Source organism: Dermacentor albipictus, chromosome 1, assembly GCF_038994185.2.
Source record: "Dermacentor albipictus isolate Rhodes 1998 colony chromosome 1, USDA_Dalb.pri_finalv2, whole genome shotgun sequence".
NCBI lineage: Eukaryota > Metazoa > Arthropoda > Arachnida > Ixodida > Ixodidae > Dermacentor > Dermacentor albipictus.
Genome location: NC_091821.1, coordinates 420524215 through 420543038, shown reverse-complemented (window position 1 = coordinate 420543038; position 18824 = coordinate 420524215). Strand labels below are relative to the sequence as shown.

At 48.5% G+C, this 18824-nt stretch overlaps 1 protein-coding gene across 1 annotated transcript; it reads right to left on the bottom strand.

Moving 5' to 3' along the window:
• Positions 1 to 1378: 1378 nt before the first annotated feature.
• On the bottom strand, positions 1379 to 16614 carry LOC135900386 (membrane metallo-endopeptidase-like 1). The gene is made up of 5 exons (XM_065429867.2): positions 16166 to 16614; positions 12527 to 12666; positions 10689 to 11115; positions 5145 to 5515; positions 1379 to 3903 (listed from the first exon to the last, which is right to left on the bottom strand). The coding sequence occupies exons 1-5, from the start codon at positions 16463 to 16465 to the stop codon at positions 2175 to 2177; spliced, it is 2967 nt and encodes a 988-aa protein (XP_065285939.1). The 5' UTR covers positions 16466 to 16614; the 3' UTR covers positions 1379 to 2174.
• Between the last annotated feature and the right edge of the window lie 2210 nt (positions 16615 to 18824).

The window sequence follows — 18824 nt, the reverse complement described above, 5'->3', positions numbered from 1 at the left end:
TGGACTTCGCTCTAAAGAGGATGGCTTTTGTCTTGGAGCAGTTTAATTAACTGCATGGAGAGAGTTTACCGACCGGTTATATATTTTGCTGAGTATTTCACTTGCCTAATTTATGAGTTCATCCTCGTTATAGTTCCAGAGAAGAATAAAATAGTATCACCTTGATTATAAACAACCATCCTATACTTACTATAGATATGAAATTTGTTTGCGGTGCGCTTCTTATTGTGTGGCTCTTTCAATGCAATTAGCATTTCTAGGATACTTTGCATACTTTCCGGTATCAATGTCCGGTTCTAACAGTATTTTTTTCTTTCATGCCAACTTAGGTCGCCGGGTATGTGGCGCTCTTCAGTGGACCTCTCTGACGTCAACTTTGGTCACTTGGCAACTTGGACGCGTGCGAGTGGACGCTGCCCGTGGGTGAAGAGCTCGCTTTCTAGCCCTGTGTTTACGCCGTTGTTCATAGTTATTATACCGTATGAAACATCTCACCAGTTACGCACACATCATGAAGTAGGTTGCTAATCGTCACCAATCATCTCGAAAGGAAGGATAAGCGGACCCGGCTTTCCGCTCGGGTACCGGAGCAGTGCTGCTGTCAAGCACGTTACAAAGATGCATGCCGGCTGCGATAGTCCAGCTAGCGGTCAGCATCGCGCCTGAGCGCGAACGGTTCAAAAGATGCAACAAAAACAAAAGCAGTCAGCCCGCACATCACACGCGATATCGTGTCAAATAAGCTATAAACATTAAAGTACAAAAACAAAATAAGAATCGGGCATCACTTTTTCTGGAGAGATCACTTTTCTGGAAACAAACGGACGTAGGACTCGACACTTGCGACTGTATTAGTATTTATAACATTGCTTGGCGGCCTATTCCACAACTCCGCAGACGACAGACTCAATCACTACAAATATCGAGCCGAACGACGAAAAATGCGTGCAAAGTTTGTGGGGTACTTTTACAAGCGTTCTGACCATGGGTAAACTTTGCTTGAACGTCCGAAGGCTATTGGAACATGACTGAAAGCTGCGCCGATATGATGTCATGCACAATAACACCAGTGCCAACAAGAGTTCAGCGTTTCGATCGATTTCAGCCGAACTTGAGGCTGTGTTACCATAACATCTTATGCTGCATGCAGTCAACGGACAACTGCGTTTTGACACAAAGTTCGTTTCTATCACGTACGTCACGACACGGCAGGTGCAGCTACATTGACAGTTAATACTTAATGTGAATTCCACGCACCAGTGTGCACCAACGCACAAATGCAACGATGTATAGAACACTGTTCTAACCGCCCTTTGGAGCATCCTGCGGTACGTATCAACAATGCCATGCGTCACGTTGTCACCGTATAGCCTATATACGGTTTAAGGCTTAAACGAATTGAACACCATAGCGCATTGTTCTATGTAACGCTTTGGAAGAGGTCCTTGTGGTATTATACATACCAGGACCACTGCAATTTCTATGGTAACGAGTCTTGGATGCTCACGGCGTGAGAATTAACATGTGATGAATGAGGTGCTCATTCGCTATCGAGAACTCCATATAAGAGAAGGCCGCAATGTGGCATTTAAAAGCCCTCAATTTCAAAGCAATGTCAAGAGCTGTTTTGCACTGACGGCTGACGCCCATTCAATGTATGCTGCACAACTTGCGCGTACAAATCCATGGTGCCAGCTATAACGTAAGAAAACTCCTTCGTTATACATTATTCAAGGCGGTCTCGCATGTATTACTGTTCAGTCGTTTCTTCACAGTGGAGCACTCGTGACGGTGCGTGGAGAAGTACTGGATGCTCTGTGAGCCGGAAAGAATTAAAATCCGAAGCATGTTAAGATTACACACAGAGTAAATCTCCAATCAAACCAAAGCATAAGCCAGGGTTGCACATGGTACGTGTCCAAAGTTACAAGTATTACAAGGAAAGATATAACGACGAGAGCTAAAAAAGTGACGATAAGAACGAACTCAAACAAACGCAAAGAAAATAACTGTTGTTCATTAAGTCACGCTCGGGCAATTTGAACGTGACGTTAGCGTTCTGTACGACACACGAGGCGTACACGGATATCCGCCGTCCCACAACGTGTACCCGAGGTGTATCGTATCCTACGCCTGTAATGTCGGGCGGAAACATATGCGACCCCCCGACTTGTTCACCCAAAGAACACACAGGGCCTCTCGCGCCTCATCCTGGCGTCCGCGCCGCACCCAAAGTCCTCGGCAAAACGCGGGAAGTTGGCCACCGCCTTGTTGCAGTCGCCTGCAAACGGACGTCTTTGAGGGTGGAGCGTCTGCTTCGCGCACATCAAGTAGCACAAGGTCACGTAGAAGAGCCGGCGCTGGGAGAAGGCTGAGCGAGCCGTGCGCATCCGCTCGCCGGAGGCGACCAGTGCCTTCTCAAGGGACGCGTAGGCCACCTCGACGGCTGGGATTTCTGGGAAGTAGCCACCGGACTCTGGTAGACAATCTTCGCGGTCCACGACGGCTTCGGTCCACGTGGGCGACAGCCAGGACCCGTTGGTGACCAGCACGCCGCTGGCATCGCGTCTCGCGCCGTCGGCGTCCAACGCTCGGACGACCTCGGCGGCGTATAGGAAGCCCAGACCACCGTAGAACATGCCACGCGTACCCTCGAAGTAGAAGACAGGCCGCGACAGCGCCTGCACCGACACGCGCACCTCGTTGCGTAGGTAGTCGTACTCGACGAGTGGTAGCTCCATGTTAGCCGGCAGCTGCAGCACCACATCGCGATACTCCTGTTCCAGATGGTTTATCGCCTCCCTGTAGTGGACCCAGGAGTCCACGACCGACAAGGACGGGCCGCTCGGCTGCCTGAACTTTGAGTACAGGGCCGCGAGTCCCGCATTATCCATCATGCTATCGGGGGGCCACAGCACGGTGCCCATCTCGCGGAGCTTCTCTTCGGCGCGTTGCTTAGACTCCTCGTCCAACCACGGCAGCGCGCTCACTTTGTCGGCTACCATTCCGCGGATGGCGTGAAGAAGCTGGTTGATGTCTTCGCGCAGCGTCGGCGAGAATCGCGGGACCGTGTACAGTGAGATGACGAGCAGCCGGAACACCGCCTCGACCTGGGCTGCGCAGAAGAGCTCCTCTTCCCCTGCGTGGGGCGGCCCGTGCCGGTCGCGGAGCAGTGACGGGTCAGCGAGCGGTGCGAACAGCCGTGCGAAGAACCAGCCCATGTTCTCGAGCAGCGTGCTTTCTGTGAACCGGGAGAAGAGCACGTCGGTGGCCCGGAGGATGGCGCTGTTGGAAACACGCAGCAGGTGGTTGCCGTCGATGTTGGGCAGCACATGTTCCTGGAGCTGCTGCTGCCACTCGGTGTGGCTGATGCTCGGCGTGTACTCTCGGCTCACGTATCGCAGCTCCACATCGTCGCTGGGCCCGCTGCCATTGGTCAGAGCGTTGGCCAGCGCCCCCAGCACCGTCGAATCGACATCGGCCGTGTTCTGTGCGCGTAGGACGCTGAATTCGCTGGCGTTCGAGGTGTTGGACAGGGCATCGTGTAGCCGGCGCCAGTGATGTTGAAAGGCGCCCCTCCTGACGATATCTCTGTGCAGACTGAACCAGACGAGTGTATAGGAGCTCGGCCCAATGATCACAGCCGGCGGACTGCTGCCCGGCTTCGCGCTTCTGCGGACAAAACGCACGGTAAACCATAGAGGCACCTGCCACTTGAACGCCAGGTCGATGAGTACGCCCAAAGGCCTGACTGCCGGAGAGGACAGCTTCGAGGGCCACGGAATGCCCCGCTGGGTCATGAATCGCCTCAGCTCCAGCAGAGCAGATTTGTCGTGCTGGGACATCGTGTCGTACGCGCAGGCGCGGAACATCAGCTTAGCCATCTCGCCTGTTGGGAGGTATCTGCGATGTGCGGACGCACCACGCGACGCTTTACCCATCGTTATCGCAGCTCGGATGACATCGTTCTGTGTTGCTCGATGCGACCGCTAACGTCATAGGAGCACTGACGCTCGTACGTAGCGGTGAGCAAAAACAAGTTGGCTTGTTTGTTCCTTTATCTTGTATTAAGCGAAAACCTCGTGGTGAGGCCTGCACTGCCTTATTCACTATAGTGCAAGGCTTCACTGGTGCACATGTAACATTACATGAGATCGGTCCACTAGCGCAGGTTTGATCTAGCCGTATGTGACCTCAACCACTTAGTATCTTTGGTCTCACATGACGCCCACTCGTGCTTGCTTCAAAAAACGCGCGGCAGCTGCAAGACACGCGCAAGTATGAATGGAATATGGACACTGGCAACGTGTTTTTAGCGAGAATGGGTCTTATATAGCACTGTAACAATGCCCTACACTGGTCTAGACGAATGTACTCGATAAAGTACTGTTGGTAAGTTTTTCTCCGAGGAAGTCACTTTCAGTTTACACACAGCAATATTATTTGGTATGTCTATAGTGTTATTTCGCTGTCTCGCTGAGCTACGCTCTACCGTGCACACTGTAGGGAGTTAGGGCCTTGATGTACCATGTTCTTGGATATGACCGCAAGCTGCTGCCATGCAACGCAGACGTCGTCAGTAGAATTTCATTATCAGCCTATTTATGTCCAACGCAGGACGAAGGCCTCTCCCAGCGATCTCTAGTGACCCCTTTCTTGCGTAACCGGCTCCATATTGTTCCTGCGAATCTCCCAATTTGATTCCACCACTTAATTCTCTGTCGTACTAAACTGCACCACTTTTCTCTTTGCACCCATTCTGCAAATTTAATAGACAATCGGTTATCTACGCTGTGTATTACATGGCCGACCCAGCTAAATTTATCCTTCTTAGTGTCAATTAGAATATCGGCTACCCCATTTGTTCTCTCAACCTCACCGCTGTTTTCCTGTCCCATAACGTTACGCCTGTAATTTTTCTTTCCATCGCTCGTTCAATGATCCTTAAGTTCTTCTCAAGTTGCTTCAGTCACCTGCAAGTTTCTGCCCCATATGTTAGTCCCACTGGAATGGAATGATTGTACACTGCCATATCACTGTAGAACGCTACGATAATGTCATAATATTTATTACGTTATTAAACCATTATTCGGGATTCATTGCTCAACAATCGGCACTTTGAGAGGCACGTGGATTCGCTCTACCTGGAGCCCGTGACCAGAGTGTTCTCGAAGTCGCGCGCCCAGGCGAGCACGACGTCGTCGCGCGCCGAAGGGAACTGTCGGTGCTGCCACGTCGCCGGCGGCGACCAGGCCGAGCAGGCAAACGCGGCGAAGTCGTGGCACGGGTCCAGGCTCAGGTTAATGCGATTAGTGATTAGCGCCGCGTGGTGTCGGCAATCGGCGCTAGTGCACCCCGCGGACTCGGGTGCGTCTTCCTCGGCGTCCGAGTGCGCTAAGAGCGCGTAAATTATGATGGCGGCCAGCACCATGGTTGCCGACGCGGCGGCCGCCGCCGTCAGTGTCAGCGCCGCGCTCTTCTTGCCGGACGAAAGCTGCGTCAGACTCAGCAGCACCTGCGAGTCATGGGTGTGCAAGACGTGGAGCTCATTCCCTGTAAGAGGTGTACGGAGTGGGCAGCGGTGTTGTTCGTCAGAACGGCGCGCGAATGTAAGAGAAAAAGGGTGGGTAGATATGTCAGGGAACTTTGCTAGGGTCGCATAACGGAAGTTGGCGCAACCTTACCAACTTACTTCACTTCTATCTTATACGTATCCGTTACTTGCGCGGCATATGCTTTTGTTTTGCTGTTATCAGCCATACTGCATGTACCTGCAAAACAGCCTAAGCGGTTTCAGTTCCTTGTAGTTCGGATAATGCTGGTGTGCCAGTTGCACGCAGCCTACGCAGTCAAATTCTACGAGATTTAGCAGCGGTGTTCAAAAGGCCATTGAAAATTATTTTCGCGATATTTAATACCATGTTATGTCTTATTTGGTCTCCAGGTGCGACACAGACCGTTTATTTTTTAAACTTCCAGAAGGCATTCAACTCTTGTGTCCTATTTTATGATAATACAAAGGCTCGGCTATTAAAGGGCTCCTCACCAGGTATGGCCATTTTGAGCTGACAAGCGCAGTGCGTGCAATGCGCTCTAAAGATCGTGTGTGCTAAGTGTTGCGCCGCTACAGACCGTGAAAACAGGTGAAATATCCAACCAAATGCCACGTGACGCTCTCCACGCGGGCGCTGCGCTCCCAGCAGGAGAGTCGACGTCATTCGCACAAGCACGCTACGTAATTCGCAGTGCTGTGACGTCACTAGCAGTGACACGCGACTTGACTTTGATAATAATTCAATTAAGGTAACAGCAGCTATTTGATCTGTTGCTTCAATAGCTAGACGAATTAAAGTTTAGAGAAACAATAAAACCTACTACCCGAATGTCTGCGAGTGTTTTACCTCGTACCGTAGCAAAATAGATGCACCTCTGTCTCGTATGCTTGTGCTCACGTCGTGCAGTCGCGCGCGCAGAGAACGAAACTGTCATTTTCTACCGTGTTCCACCGCGCGATCATGCTCTTTCATCCGCTCGCCTCTACTTCAGCGTTCATGTGACTCTGACTTAACATACCACTATGCCAGCGCTATAACGACGCAATCTATCGCGGTAAGGATGTGAGCCTGGCCAGCCTCTCCAAACGTGCGCGCACTGAGGGATCCATTTCGCAGAAGCAGGCAGACAACAGCGCAGATGTTCTCGTGCTCAGCTCGCAAGATCGTGCACAGAGCGAAACGAAACAAACGCAACAGCTCGCGGGCTCGCACGCTAGACCTTCACCGGAAGTGCGCCGCACAGCAAAAACGCAAAAAGGAGGAGGGGGCTCGTGACGTGTACGTGACGCGACACTCTGGCTCCGGTGTGGAAGAACGCAGGGAAGGAACTTTGCATGCCGGGACTATAGACGGGGGCGTGTGGCTTAATCCTCGTCAGCATGGTTTTCTAAGGGGCCTATCTTGTACTGCGCAGTTGACTGAACTTGTGCGCGACCTGGCAGGAGCATTCGGACAGGCGTCTTAGCGTGGACTGCGTGTTTTTCGATTTCAAAAGGGCATTCGATACCGTGACGCACTGTTTACCAATAAAAAAAAAGGCCTTTTACAATATCAGTCCTCAAGTGATATCATGGGAAAAAGATTACCTACGTTTACGTCAGCAGTTTGTGGTGGTGAATGGTACTCAGTCTCAGAAGGTGCAAGTTGTGTCCGGTGTTCCACAAGGCTCCGTGTTGAGGCCGCTATTGTTCTTGCTGTACGTGAACGACATTAGTGACGGAATAGTGTCTCAAATGCGGTTATTTGCGGACGACTGCGTCCTCTATAGAGTAGTCACTTGTGGCCGTGATGCTGAGATGTTTCAGGAAGACTTGAACAGAATCTCAGAGGGGTGCGTCAAATGGAATATGAATTTGTCTAAAACTGTTCATATGAAATTTACAAGAAAGAAAAACCTTGATATGCAACCATATTTTATTAGGAATGTAATGTTGGAACACGTATTCGAATTTGAATATTTAGGTGTTTATTTTACCCCCGCGTTGAATTGACGCCGTCAAGTCGATTATGTCGCTGCTAAAGCATGCAAAACCCTGGGATTTCTTCACCGAAATGCGAACGCTTTTCCACAGTCATGTCGGGACATCTTGTACAAGACTTATGTGAGGTCACTTCTGGAATACGCGTGCACGGTTTGGGACCCGCCTACTCGTAGAGGTAAAGATAAGCTGGAGCGGGTGCAGAACATTGCCGCTCGTTTCGTATCTGGCATACGCGGGGCTCAGTATACAGTGCATCGCGTACGAAGGAAGCACTCAACAGGAAATTGATAGACACGCCCCGTAGAAAGTTGAGTCTAAGTTTTTCCATGCTATTTATTATTCAGCTGTTCGGGTTGATCGCGAAAAGTTTGTGCAAGAGCCTTTTTATAGATCCAATCGTGTTGACCATGATTTTCAGGTCCGTGAATTTGCGACAAAAACTGAATTGTTTAGAATGTCTTTCTTACCTAAAACCATTAGGGAATGGAATAGACAGCCAAGTGATGTTGTGAGGGTTGAATCAAATGATTCGTGTTTTTGATGTTGTAGATTGTAGATGTGCATTGCTAAGGGCTTTGCCTTTCTTTTTTCGTTTTTCCTCTTTTGTTATCACATTTACCCCCCCCCCCCCTACTGTAATGCCTTGGCGCTGTGGGTTCCTTAATAAATAAATAAATAAATAAATAAATAAATAAATAAATAAATAAATAAATAAATAAATAAATAAATAAATAAATAAATAAATAAATAAATAAATAATAGTGTCTATGTTGGCAGCGAAGCTCGCCGCCTAAAATAATGGGTTCGCGACACTTTAAACATTTCTATCTTTGCTATTTACGAACCAGCTTGAAAAGTTCTTGCGGTAAAATGCTCTCTAGAAGGCACGTAACAATTTCCAGCGCATAACCAAAATTTGCTAAGTGCCCTAGTGAGGGGTCCTTTAAAGCATTTAAGCTCAAGTGAGAGAATGTGTTATGAAAACAGCAAGCCGTCATATACATAAACGGTCTATGCATACGGCGGGACATAGTTGTGAGCCGACGTCAAGTGACCCAGGAGTTCGCATTCGGACCTTGTATCAGTCAATTGCGTATACCCTGCCTCAGCAAGACCGGGATGCGTGCTCATACAGACGGGGTGGTTGCTTTCTGTATACCCGAAGATGCCGATGAGTAGCATCGTGTGCTCCGCGGAGCGGGGTATACTGAGAGAGGAAGGAAGGATACGAGAGGTACGTGGGTGCCACCCAACATGCGCTGAGAGCAGCAATGCCGGAACTGTATACTTAAGTGTGCAGGGGCAGGACCGCGACTCAATTCGCCACCACATTCTTTTTAATGCGAAGCATTCTTTGGCCCATTCCAGGCACTTCGCAGTGGTCAAGTAGGCTCCTAGCTGTCTCGCCTCCGTTCGCGCCTCTTCAATAAAATAAAAGACATAATAGCTACGCTGCTTTGCAGAGTGACAGCCTTACGACAGAGCTGTTTCATTCGATCAGTTCCATTAACAATTTCAGATGTTGGTATTTTAATACGTTGCCCGCGCGTGAATCAGCCATTCGAAATGGTGCCCGCGTATGCGGTGCTCAAGCACTTGTTTAGAAGTGTTTAGCAATGGCAGTACTTCACACACACACACGTAATTTCCCATGCACATCAGCCATAACGCTCCCCCTATTTTTACCAAATTTGATCTCGATGCTTGCTATAGTTATTCCAGTGTAGCTGCGTAAACTATACGCCGTTGTTAAAGATTTCCAGTGGTCTGGAGCGCTTGCCTAAGCAATTTATTGCAAATACCGTAATTAACAGGAACACCGTCTATCTTTGTCTACAGATCACCCATAATTGGCCCCTATATAAACATAATATAAACAAGGTAACTCGTTCATGTCAACTAGGAGAACGTTAAACCTATCCATACAAATCTCGTATATAGTATAACGCATGGAAATTGGAAGAAAGCGAGGGTTCAGTAATTATACGCAAATTTCATATTTAAACCAGAAACTTTAGTTTCCCTGCGCATTAAAATTGACTGTCCCACGTTTTCAACGGATGGGAACTCTGTGTGACGAAAAGTTCTCTCTGGACACTAAACAGCGTGTAGCGGTCTTCTAACGCTTTCGACCACTTGGTGGCGAAATTTTCTCTAAAGGGTGTAATTTACCTACACAAATACACTTGCGCATGCATATTGACCATTATTCCCCCCTCCCCCCTTCCCCCCAATTTACCTTGCCGTATCGAGTCCGGTCTAGGCGGTACTTATATATAGTTCTCAGAGGACCGCTGGATAAATTCTACGGTGTTTAAAACACACAATACGCCGCAGAACTCGCGTACATATAAGTTACTGCAAATGGTACTAATTAAACCACGCATTGTGAACTTCGCTTGCAGCAGGTCACCTATAATTAGGCGCTTATTTTCACCACGTATAAACAAGGTGGCCTGTTCTGTCAGCGGGGACACTAGGGCAACTTACAAGTGACCTCGTATAACGCGTGGAAAACAAATAAATAAATAAATAAATAAATATATATATGTACATATATATATATATATATATATATATATATATATATATATATATATATATATATATATATATATATATATATATATATATATACATATATATATATATATATATATATATATATATATATATATATATATATATATATCTATGCGTGTGTGTGTTGAGTAATTACTTGCAACGATCGTAATTAAGCCAACCACGTTGAACTTTCTATACACATGAGCCTTAACAAACAAGACCCAGTTTCCACCGAATATGAATTCGACGTGCACGCAAGCGTGCGTGTGTTGCATGTTATCTCGCAATCTGGGAGAAGGAGCGAGCAGTAGGTGCCGTTTGTCGTCAGTGAAACGCCACTGGAGGTATCGCGACGCAAGAAAAACGTCTTGTCGAAAGACAAAAAAAAAAGAAAAGAAAAAAAAACGAAAAAAAAGGGAGAAAAAGACGTCGACGAATGTGTTTCGCGGATTTCTTTCGCGTAAAATTTCAAGACGTCTGGCGAACCACAAAACGGAACGCAATGTATCATTTCCGGTATATCCCGAACTCGGTGTTCATTTATACGGCAGCGTGCTGTGTATAAGGCCACCGCGTGGAGACGCACCATTTCGACGATGGGGGCATCGCGGAAGCGGGCGTGCCTGTCCGTCGCGGAGGAGAGCGACGCCGTGCGGCCCATGCCACGTCCAGCCAGGGCGGACTTGCCGGGCACCGCCTTCAGGTTCGGCAGGGACGGCTCCCGCCGGCGGCTCAGGGGCGCCGATTCGCTCCTCCCGATTTCGGAAAAGGACGCAGCATCGGCGCTGCGGCGCGCAGTCCCCGCGTCGGCGTCCCTGCAGCCGGCGGCGTCGCCCTGAGTGGCCAGCGAGGAGGCCGGGTAGAGAAGCATGACCTTGAGGGCAGCCGGCGACGAGGCCGGAACCGGCGTCGACTCGGGCCGCTCGTCGGGAAGCCGAGCAGCGGGAGTCGACGCCTCGGACTGTCCCGCTTCAGCTCTCGAAGGCGCGTCTGAAGCCGGTGGCTGGTCGCCCCTGCGTGCGCGTTGCTTACTTGGTTACTTCCGTTCTTTGACTCTCTGGAATGTGCAGGGATCTATATTTTACTGGTTCTCATTGCTTGTTTCTTTCTTTTTTTGATAATTTCCTCGGCCTTCTAGTCGTGTATATATATATATATATATATATATATATAAACCGACCACTCCGGAGTTCCGTGGTGAGGACGGGGATCGCCGACCCCCACCAGAATGTTACGTATGGAAAAACACAGATTAAAGAGGCTATATACAGGCTATTTACACTGGAGACAGATCGCCAGGCCGACACTCGCTCGCGCCAGGGGTACAGACCCACTTCGTCGTCTTCCTCGCGGCGGCTCGTCCCTTGAGCATCGCTCGATGATATCGGGAGAACGTGGTTACGCCCACTGCAGGCCAAAGGCCTCTCCTATACTTCTCCAACTAACCCGGTCATGTACTAATTGTGGCCATGATGTCCCTGCAAACTTCTTAACCTCATCCGCTCACCTAACTTTCTGCCGCACCCTGCTACGCTTCCCTTCCCTTGGACTCCGGTCCGTACCCTTAATGACCATCAGTCTTGTCTCCTATATATATATATATATATATATATATATATATATATATATATATATATATATATATGCGGGGGGTTGTTAAGTTCTCTTCTTGCTAGGCGATATTGTTATGCATAGTTTTCACAAGCCAGTAGCCAGCATGTAATTTTGATTGTGGTCAGTTTCCGTCAGTTTCCGTTTACCCCCCCCCCCCACCCCCCCTCATTTGCATCCGTTTTGGCACGCCGCTATGACGGAAATAAAAGAAAGCGATGGCCGGGAGGGCGTGCTGTAGTAATAGACGACAGGCAAATGTGCAAGCGTACTTCTTCCCACATGTTGTATGACCTAAATAAGATGGCGGACATAAGAGTAGAATCGTAAGTAAGGTGTCAGCGTACGCCCTGGTGCTGCCAACCCTTGTGTATACTTCGTTCCTCGCACCATCTGCTTACTAGAGGCAGGTCGGCCATGTTGGTTAGAGCGTGTTAGGCGCGCGTTAGAAAGCCTGCATGCTTGCGGAATTTCGCGTCCAACTTATAGCACCCGCTAAATGATGTTCAATAGCAAAGACGACGACACTAGCGCGGAAACGCCCATCACACGAAAGCTTGCACAAAGCAGACCCCTGGTATACATCGTCAAGGAGCTTTCCTTCAAAGCGAAACCCGAACATCAACTCGGCAAAGTGTGTTTCAGACTATCGATGAAACCAACGGACATATAGGTCGATCAAATCCGCGAGCACTGTTGCACTCGTTTGAAAGGACCATCCTGAGTCAACGAATCGTGCCCGAGGACTACGATGTCGTGCACTATACGTGCACACGTGACAGGCACGTGGTTGTTTGCCGCAGCGAGGTTCACCTTTTGGAGAGCTCCTTCTGGACGGAACTGCTGCCGCTGGTCCCTGGCTGCGCGGAAGGGTTGTCGCTGGCACTTGACACCGACAGTGGAGTGAGCGCTAAAGATTGCAAAGCGAGATCACCAGCTTTCCCCTGCGCCACCTGCAAAGCCAAATCGAGGCAGGGAGATTATGACAGCCCCGGCAGAGGGGAAGGGGGAGTTAGCAGGAAGCTTTTGACTCGGGGGCTCCTATACCTAAATGCATTGGGAACTGAGAAATTGCTTCTCGCGGCAACCGCAGCACTGAATTTTAAGAGGTTTGTTGCATTTGAAGAGAGCGAGTTAAAGCTAGTGACTCTATAGAAGGCAGAATCTTGATATATATGCCGTGAATGTTTGTATAAGAATTGCCTAAAATTGGTAAAATTCCGCAAACAAAACTATTAACTTTATAATTCAGCAATGTAAATGGGTATCGCGATCCTGCAAACTGCATATTATAGTGCATCTAATGTATTATACACCGCTCTGAAATATGCCACTAATATGGAGTTTTAACACTTGTAAACATTCTAAGAAATTTGCATAAGCTATAAATTAGCGCATCATGTTCGTCCGCTTTAGTTGCAGATAACAGATCTGCGGTATCTTTTTGGTGTAGAGTTGCGGATTTGTAGACTTCGTGCTGCCATTATTTTAAACTTACCAAATTTTCGGCAACCTTGTCAAAATGTTTAATCTCCTAAATAAAAATTCTAGTTCCTAGAGCTGCTTGAAATTACCCTTTTCTCTCAAATGCAACAAATTTCATCCAAACTGTTCCAGGGCATGTCTCACAAAAGCGTTTCGGCGTTTTACATGAATTTGACTAGGCGGCATCGGAGTCGGAATTGAGCTAAAGCTTCCACTTAATCAAAAACACCGGATCAATAACTAATAAAGTAGTAATCTCTCAAAACTCTTCTTTCGCTTATTTTGTGGTAGTCGGTTGATTATTAGGAGAAAGAAATGGAGGCCAAACATTTTGCGCCGACACGCTCGAGCCAATGCGTCAGTGTGACGTCACGGATTTCAAGATATTTTCTTTCTCGCGTTTCGGTCATTGTGGCTAGTAAATTTCCTTTAAACTCGCTAAGCCCGCTAAGTCTGTGGCACTTCTGGAATGCAGTTCGGTCAACCGTTACCCACAATAATTAGCTATACGCCGCAGCATATGCACTCAAAATCTGCCACTTCACGGCGGCCTGGTGCGAGAACTCCGAAGCGACCTGGCTACGTGTCACTTGCGCTTTTTTCTGGCCTACAAAGTACGTGTCCTCGTATGGTAAGAGCAGTGTTGTTTTTGGCATTGTAGATGCGTAATTTACTAATACAGTTCAAATAGCTTTTCTCTTAAAAGTGTTAGCTCAATTCAAATTCAATAGCTTTTCAAATTCAATTCAAATAGCTTTTCTCTTAAAAATGTTAGCTCAAAGCAGACACGCAAATGCTAGAAGTCAATATAAGCTGCCATTACAGACACATACTTCCAAGAGTTTTGGGTTCACTCAACACGTTGTCCTTTGGACTGCGTACGAAATTAAGCTTGCACCGCAAACACTTGTACCGAGGGGGACAATTAAGGCTCCAGGTTTTTAACGTTCCTGTATAGACAAATCAAGCTGTGTGGTATTTTAGTGACGCAAATGATGGCTTCGTCCCACACTCTTAGTCAAAGGTACACCCTTTAAGGTGTATCTCTGCCACACAACAATAATCGTCATCTACCTTGCTAGCGTTTCCTTTCTTGAAAACGCCGCCCCCGCTACTTTCTTGTCGGGAATGCTATGCCATGCTGATAACGTGCATGCCGTTCGTTACTGGAAAGTACCGGGCGCGCCGCGTTAAAGAAAGAAAAATGCGGAAAAGACAGACGACGATTATCGTTGTGTGGTAGAAGGGTGTAATTTTGCTTAAGAGTGCAGTACAGAGAAATGATGTGGCAAGGATAGGTGAGCAGGAATAAATTAAGTGAAAATTGGGGAACATTACGGCTGATTTCCATGCGAAATTAAATGTGTGTAGGAATCAAACAGGGAAAGATATACATAAAGAACACAATGATTTCTTTTTTTTTTGCAAATCGTTAAATTAACTTATGCTGATGAAACTTTGCCCAAACAAAAGCCCATGAAATGACCCCGATTCCCTCAAAGTCAACTTTTTGGCGCGTCGACTTATTTCAGGACACGCACACACACACAAAATTCCTTTGGGGTCGGTAAAATACGCTCGTTAAGCAATGGGACGCTTGTACGAATAATCTGAACGAAGTGCTAATTAATTTAAACAAAACATTATACATGTATCATACGACCATCAACATAATTCATCTATAAACCAAATATAAACGGGCTTTGTTTACTTCACCGAGTTGACAGTCACATTCGCACTCGGCCGCGTCAGATACGCTGAATAGCCACAGAAGAGGACAAACGCATAATCTCCTCGGCAGCAGTGAATTTCAACGTCAAGCCACAGGTCCACGTCTGTTATAGCGCATGAAATTGGTTCCGCGCGTGCGTTGGGACGTCAAAAATAAGTTGGGATCGAACTCACAGCCTGCTGTCTCGTAGCGTGCACTACAGTAGCCGGCCGGTATGCACGGGCATCCTGAACTCTGCTGCAGGATGCGTGGGCTCGCGGAACTCTTGGCGGCAGCACCGAGTCTGGCGCACAAGAGCACGTTCGAAGCTGATTTTAACGCGAAAGCGTTAAGCGCGCCGTGTCGCACAAAACCCGGCGTCCGGCGTCGACCATCGTTAATATTGTAATATCAAACCACGCAGGCCTTCCTTATAGCACAAGAAAGTTGCTGAACTAATTGAGTTTATCAAGGTAAAATACGTCAGAAATATGGTAGAGTACCACTTACACACAACCTACAGACATGATAGCGTCGGAATGTTTTTTGAATATACGAGGAAACATGATTCCGTTTCGCGGAAACTCAAAACACAAACCCTTTTTCCAGCGTTTCTATCATTCATAGAGCGGCCGCGGCCTCCGACATTTGCGCGCGTCGGCACGCGCAAATCTCGAAGGCCATAAAGGGGCGCGCCCGGTTCCTTGCAACACCTACAGATGGCGCTCGCCACCTCCGCATCGCCGGCCCGCGCAAGAGGCCGCGTTTCTACCAGAAAGATCGCCTTCGTGCATGGCGTTCGCCGCCAGCGTTTTCCGGTAAACATTACGGTTACATACGCTCCCGTTGCTGGGAAACGTTAGAAGCAGCCTGGGATCTTTGAACGCTATCGCGTTCCACTCCTAAATGCGAAACCTAAGCGTCCTCCAAATTTTTAATGTCGCTTTCACCATCTCGAAAGAGCCATTAGGAAGGCAGAGTGCAGAATAATCTGGGGCCATATTCGCAAAGCTTTTCGTTCGCAAGTGCTCTTTGCCATTGGCCGGTCGCCTTATAGCGAATGACATGTCCGGCATCGGAATCGGCTCAAACTTTCTCTTACGATCAAGTGTAGCGTAAAAGCCCTCTGTAAATCCGGCATCTTTGATTCTGGTGATTAGCGCTGACAAGACGTATGTATACGGCTGCACGCGTACCGTGGTTTCCTGGGAGTAACGGGGAGCGTCGCAGGGACGCCGGCACAGGAGGCAACGTACCTGGGACTGCGCGGACCCGGCGGCGTCAGCGCCGGTGCCATCCCGCGGTCGCTTCTTGGACTTGGTGCGCTTTGACCGTCGTGGGGTGGTACTCCGCTGCTTGCGCTTCTTCCCGCCGCCGGCGGGCTTGCTCTCAGTGGTCGGCGGTGCGCTGGCAGGGACTGCGACTTCTGCGGCGGTTACGCCTTCCGCAGCGGTTACGCCTTCCGCAGCGGTTACGCTTCCCGCAGCGGCCGGCTCGGTCTTCTGCGAGTCCGACGAAGAGCGGCGTTTCGAAGACGTGTCGCTGGCCGTCGACATGGCCGCGAGAAGGCCCCTCGGGTTGGCGGTCAGTGAGGTTGGGCGAGACGCTGGAGTCGAACGCGCTTCGCGAACGGCGGCTCGTTCCACGTACCACGTGAGGCGCGTGAGGTGGAACGAGCTGCTTCTTTGTCCTCCTGTTCGTCTCTCTGCGTGACACGCCGAGCATTCTTTCTTTTGGGGCGACTTCACTGGGATCCAGCCACAGGGATGCTTTTTCTGGCAGTTTACAATTTTATTAGAGAGACAAAAAGAGTACCTTGCCGAATTTCTAAAATTATCCATCATTTCTGTTATTTCGTTTCTTTGCGTTTAGTTATCTTATCGAAATTCTTAATAATATTCAATATTCTCATGACACTTCTAAATTACAGTTCTATCGGCCCACGCTCCGCTATACAAATCTAGTTTCTCTCTACTTCTAACCATAAGGAAAACCGCCTGCTTCTTGGCTATCCCCCATATAGTGGGTACGCGCCAGTAATGTGGACACAAGACAAGACAGACAAGACAAGACAAGACAGGACCACGTAACGGCACATGCTGGTCATACCTTCAAAATAAACACGCTAGTTCAACTACGGCGACAGTGCGTTTATTATAACAAACAAAAAGTGAGGCTGCGGAGATTATTCAAAAGACTCTTATTGAAGCATAAGAGATAATCATAATGCATATCGTTCTGCCGTCTTTCAATCTATCCGCCGTCGTTCCTACGGCGAAACGGCTGTACACTGCTGACAAAAATCCGCTCTCACTTCTTGTTACCTAGTTAGGAGCAGCATGCAAACCAGAGACACGTTTTCCAGGCCGACTTCTCCTCCTTTCACTTCATTAAAATCTACTCCTCCGCTCCTCCAGTATCGCACTTTTCTTTCTGGGTTCTGTATAGTCCGTACCAGTCTGAGTGAAAAATTTACTCCCATCCCGACCCAAAATTCTTGCATGCACAAAAAGGAGTATTCTGAGGAGAAACCGGTCAGAAAACGCGCTCTCCGGGCAGAAACCGCTGCCGTCCCGGTGACGGGAAGGTATACGGATGACGGGTTTGTGAATCTGGCATTAGCGTGTACGATTCCTTCGCACAAGATGGAGTTCCAACTACATAAAAAAAATTATGTAATTCTGTATGCGATGCGCTATACCTGCTCTCTTTAAATGAGGCGTTCTGAATAAGTCAACGACGACGTGATAATTGTACAGTTAGCATGCGGATCAATATGATATCACTCTCTGCTCACGCGAAACCCCTTTCATTCCCTTTTTATCATTCCAATAGACAGCTTGCAGCTTCTTCCACGATGGTCGTGGTTGCTCAGTGGCTATGGTGTTGGGCTGCTGAGCACGAGGTCGCGGGATCGAATCCCGGCCACGGCGGCGGCATTTCGATGGAGGCGAAATGCGAAAACACCCGTGTGCTTAGATTTAGGTGCACGTTAAAGAACCCCAGGTGGTCGAAATTTCCGGAGTCCTCCACTACGGCGTGCCTCATAATCAGAAAGTGGTTTTGGCACGTAAAACGAAGTGAAAAAAAAAACTTTCTCCACCCACTCAGTGGCTCAGTGGGCTACGGCGCTTTGTTGCTGTGCACGAGGTCGTACCCCACGCGTTCGAAATTAATAGAGAGCCTCCCTTTACGGAGTCTCTCACAACGTGTGAGTTGCTTTCGGGCGTTAAAACGAATGATTAAGAAAAAAAAAGAACTATGTATCTATGGTACATTCGCAATGGTCGTGCGCCTCTGCTCTCATGAACTTCACTTTTTTTCGGTTGGATGAAGACGCTGTGTGGAGGGTCCCGTGCCTGACAGTCATTGCACCTACCGTCACATGGGTTGGCGGTTCAATAAACGAAGACCCCGTGACATGCCTGCAGTGCTCTCTTCCCATATTTTTTCACCTTCTTTCGTTTTGTAGAGTGAATCAAGGGTTGTCTGCGAAAAGCTACCTTTACCACGACCAGTACGAAGCGACTAACCTGACGCCCATATGGAGAAGTCTTATGGACGGTATGTTTCATAACTACCCCCTGCTCTGCCGGTGCGAAGTGGGCCTGTACTTTATGGGGTTGAGCTGTATGAATCAGTTACTTCTTGTCGGTTAGCCTAGACCTGGGGCCTCAATAAATCGTTTTATTCCCTCTTTCCATCTACAATAACGAAAAGGCCGCTCTTAGCGTAAGAGGACAGGCGGACACCCTGTGGTGGCTTAGTGGCTTTGGTGTTGCGCTACTAAGGCACGAGGTCGCGGGATCGAATACTGGCCACGGCGGCCGCATATCGATGGGGGCGAAATGCAAAAACACGAATGGCTACTTAGAATTAGGTGCACATTAAAGGACCCCAGGTAGCCAAAATTAA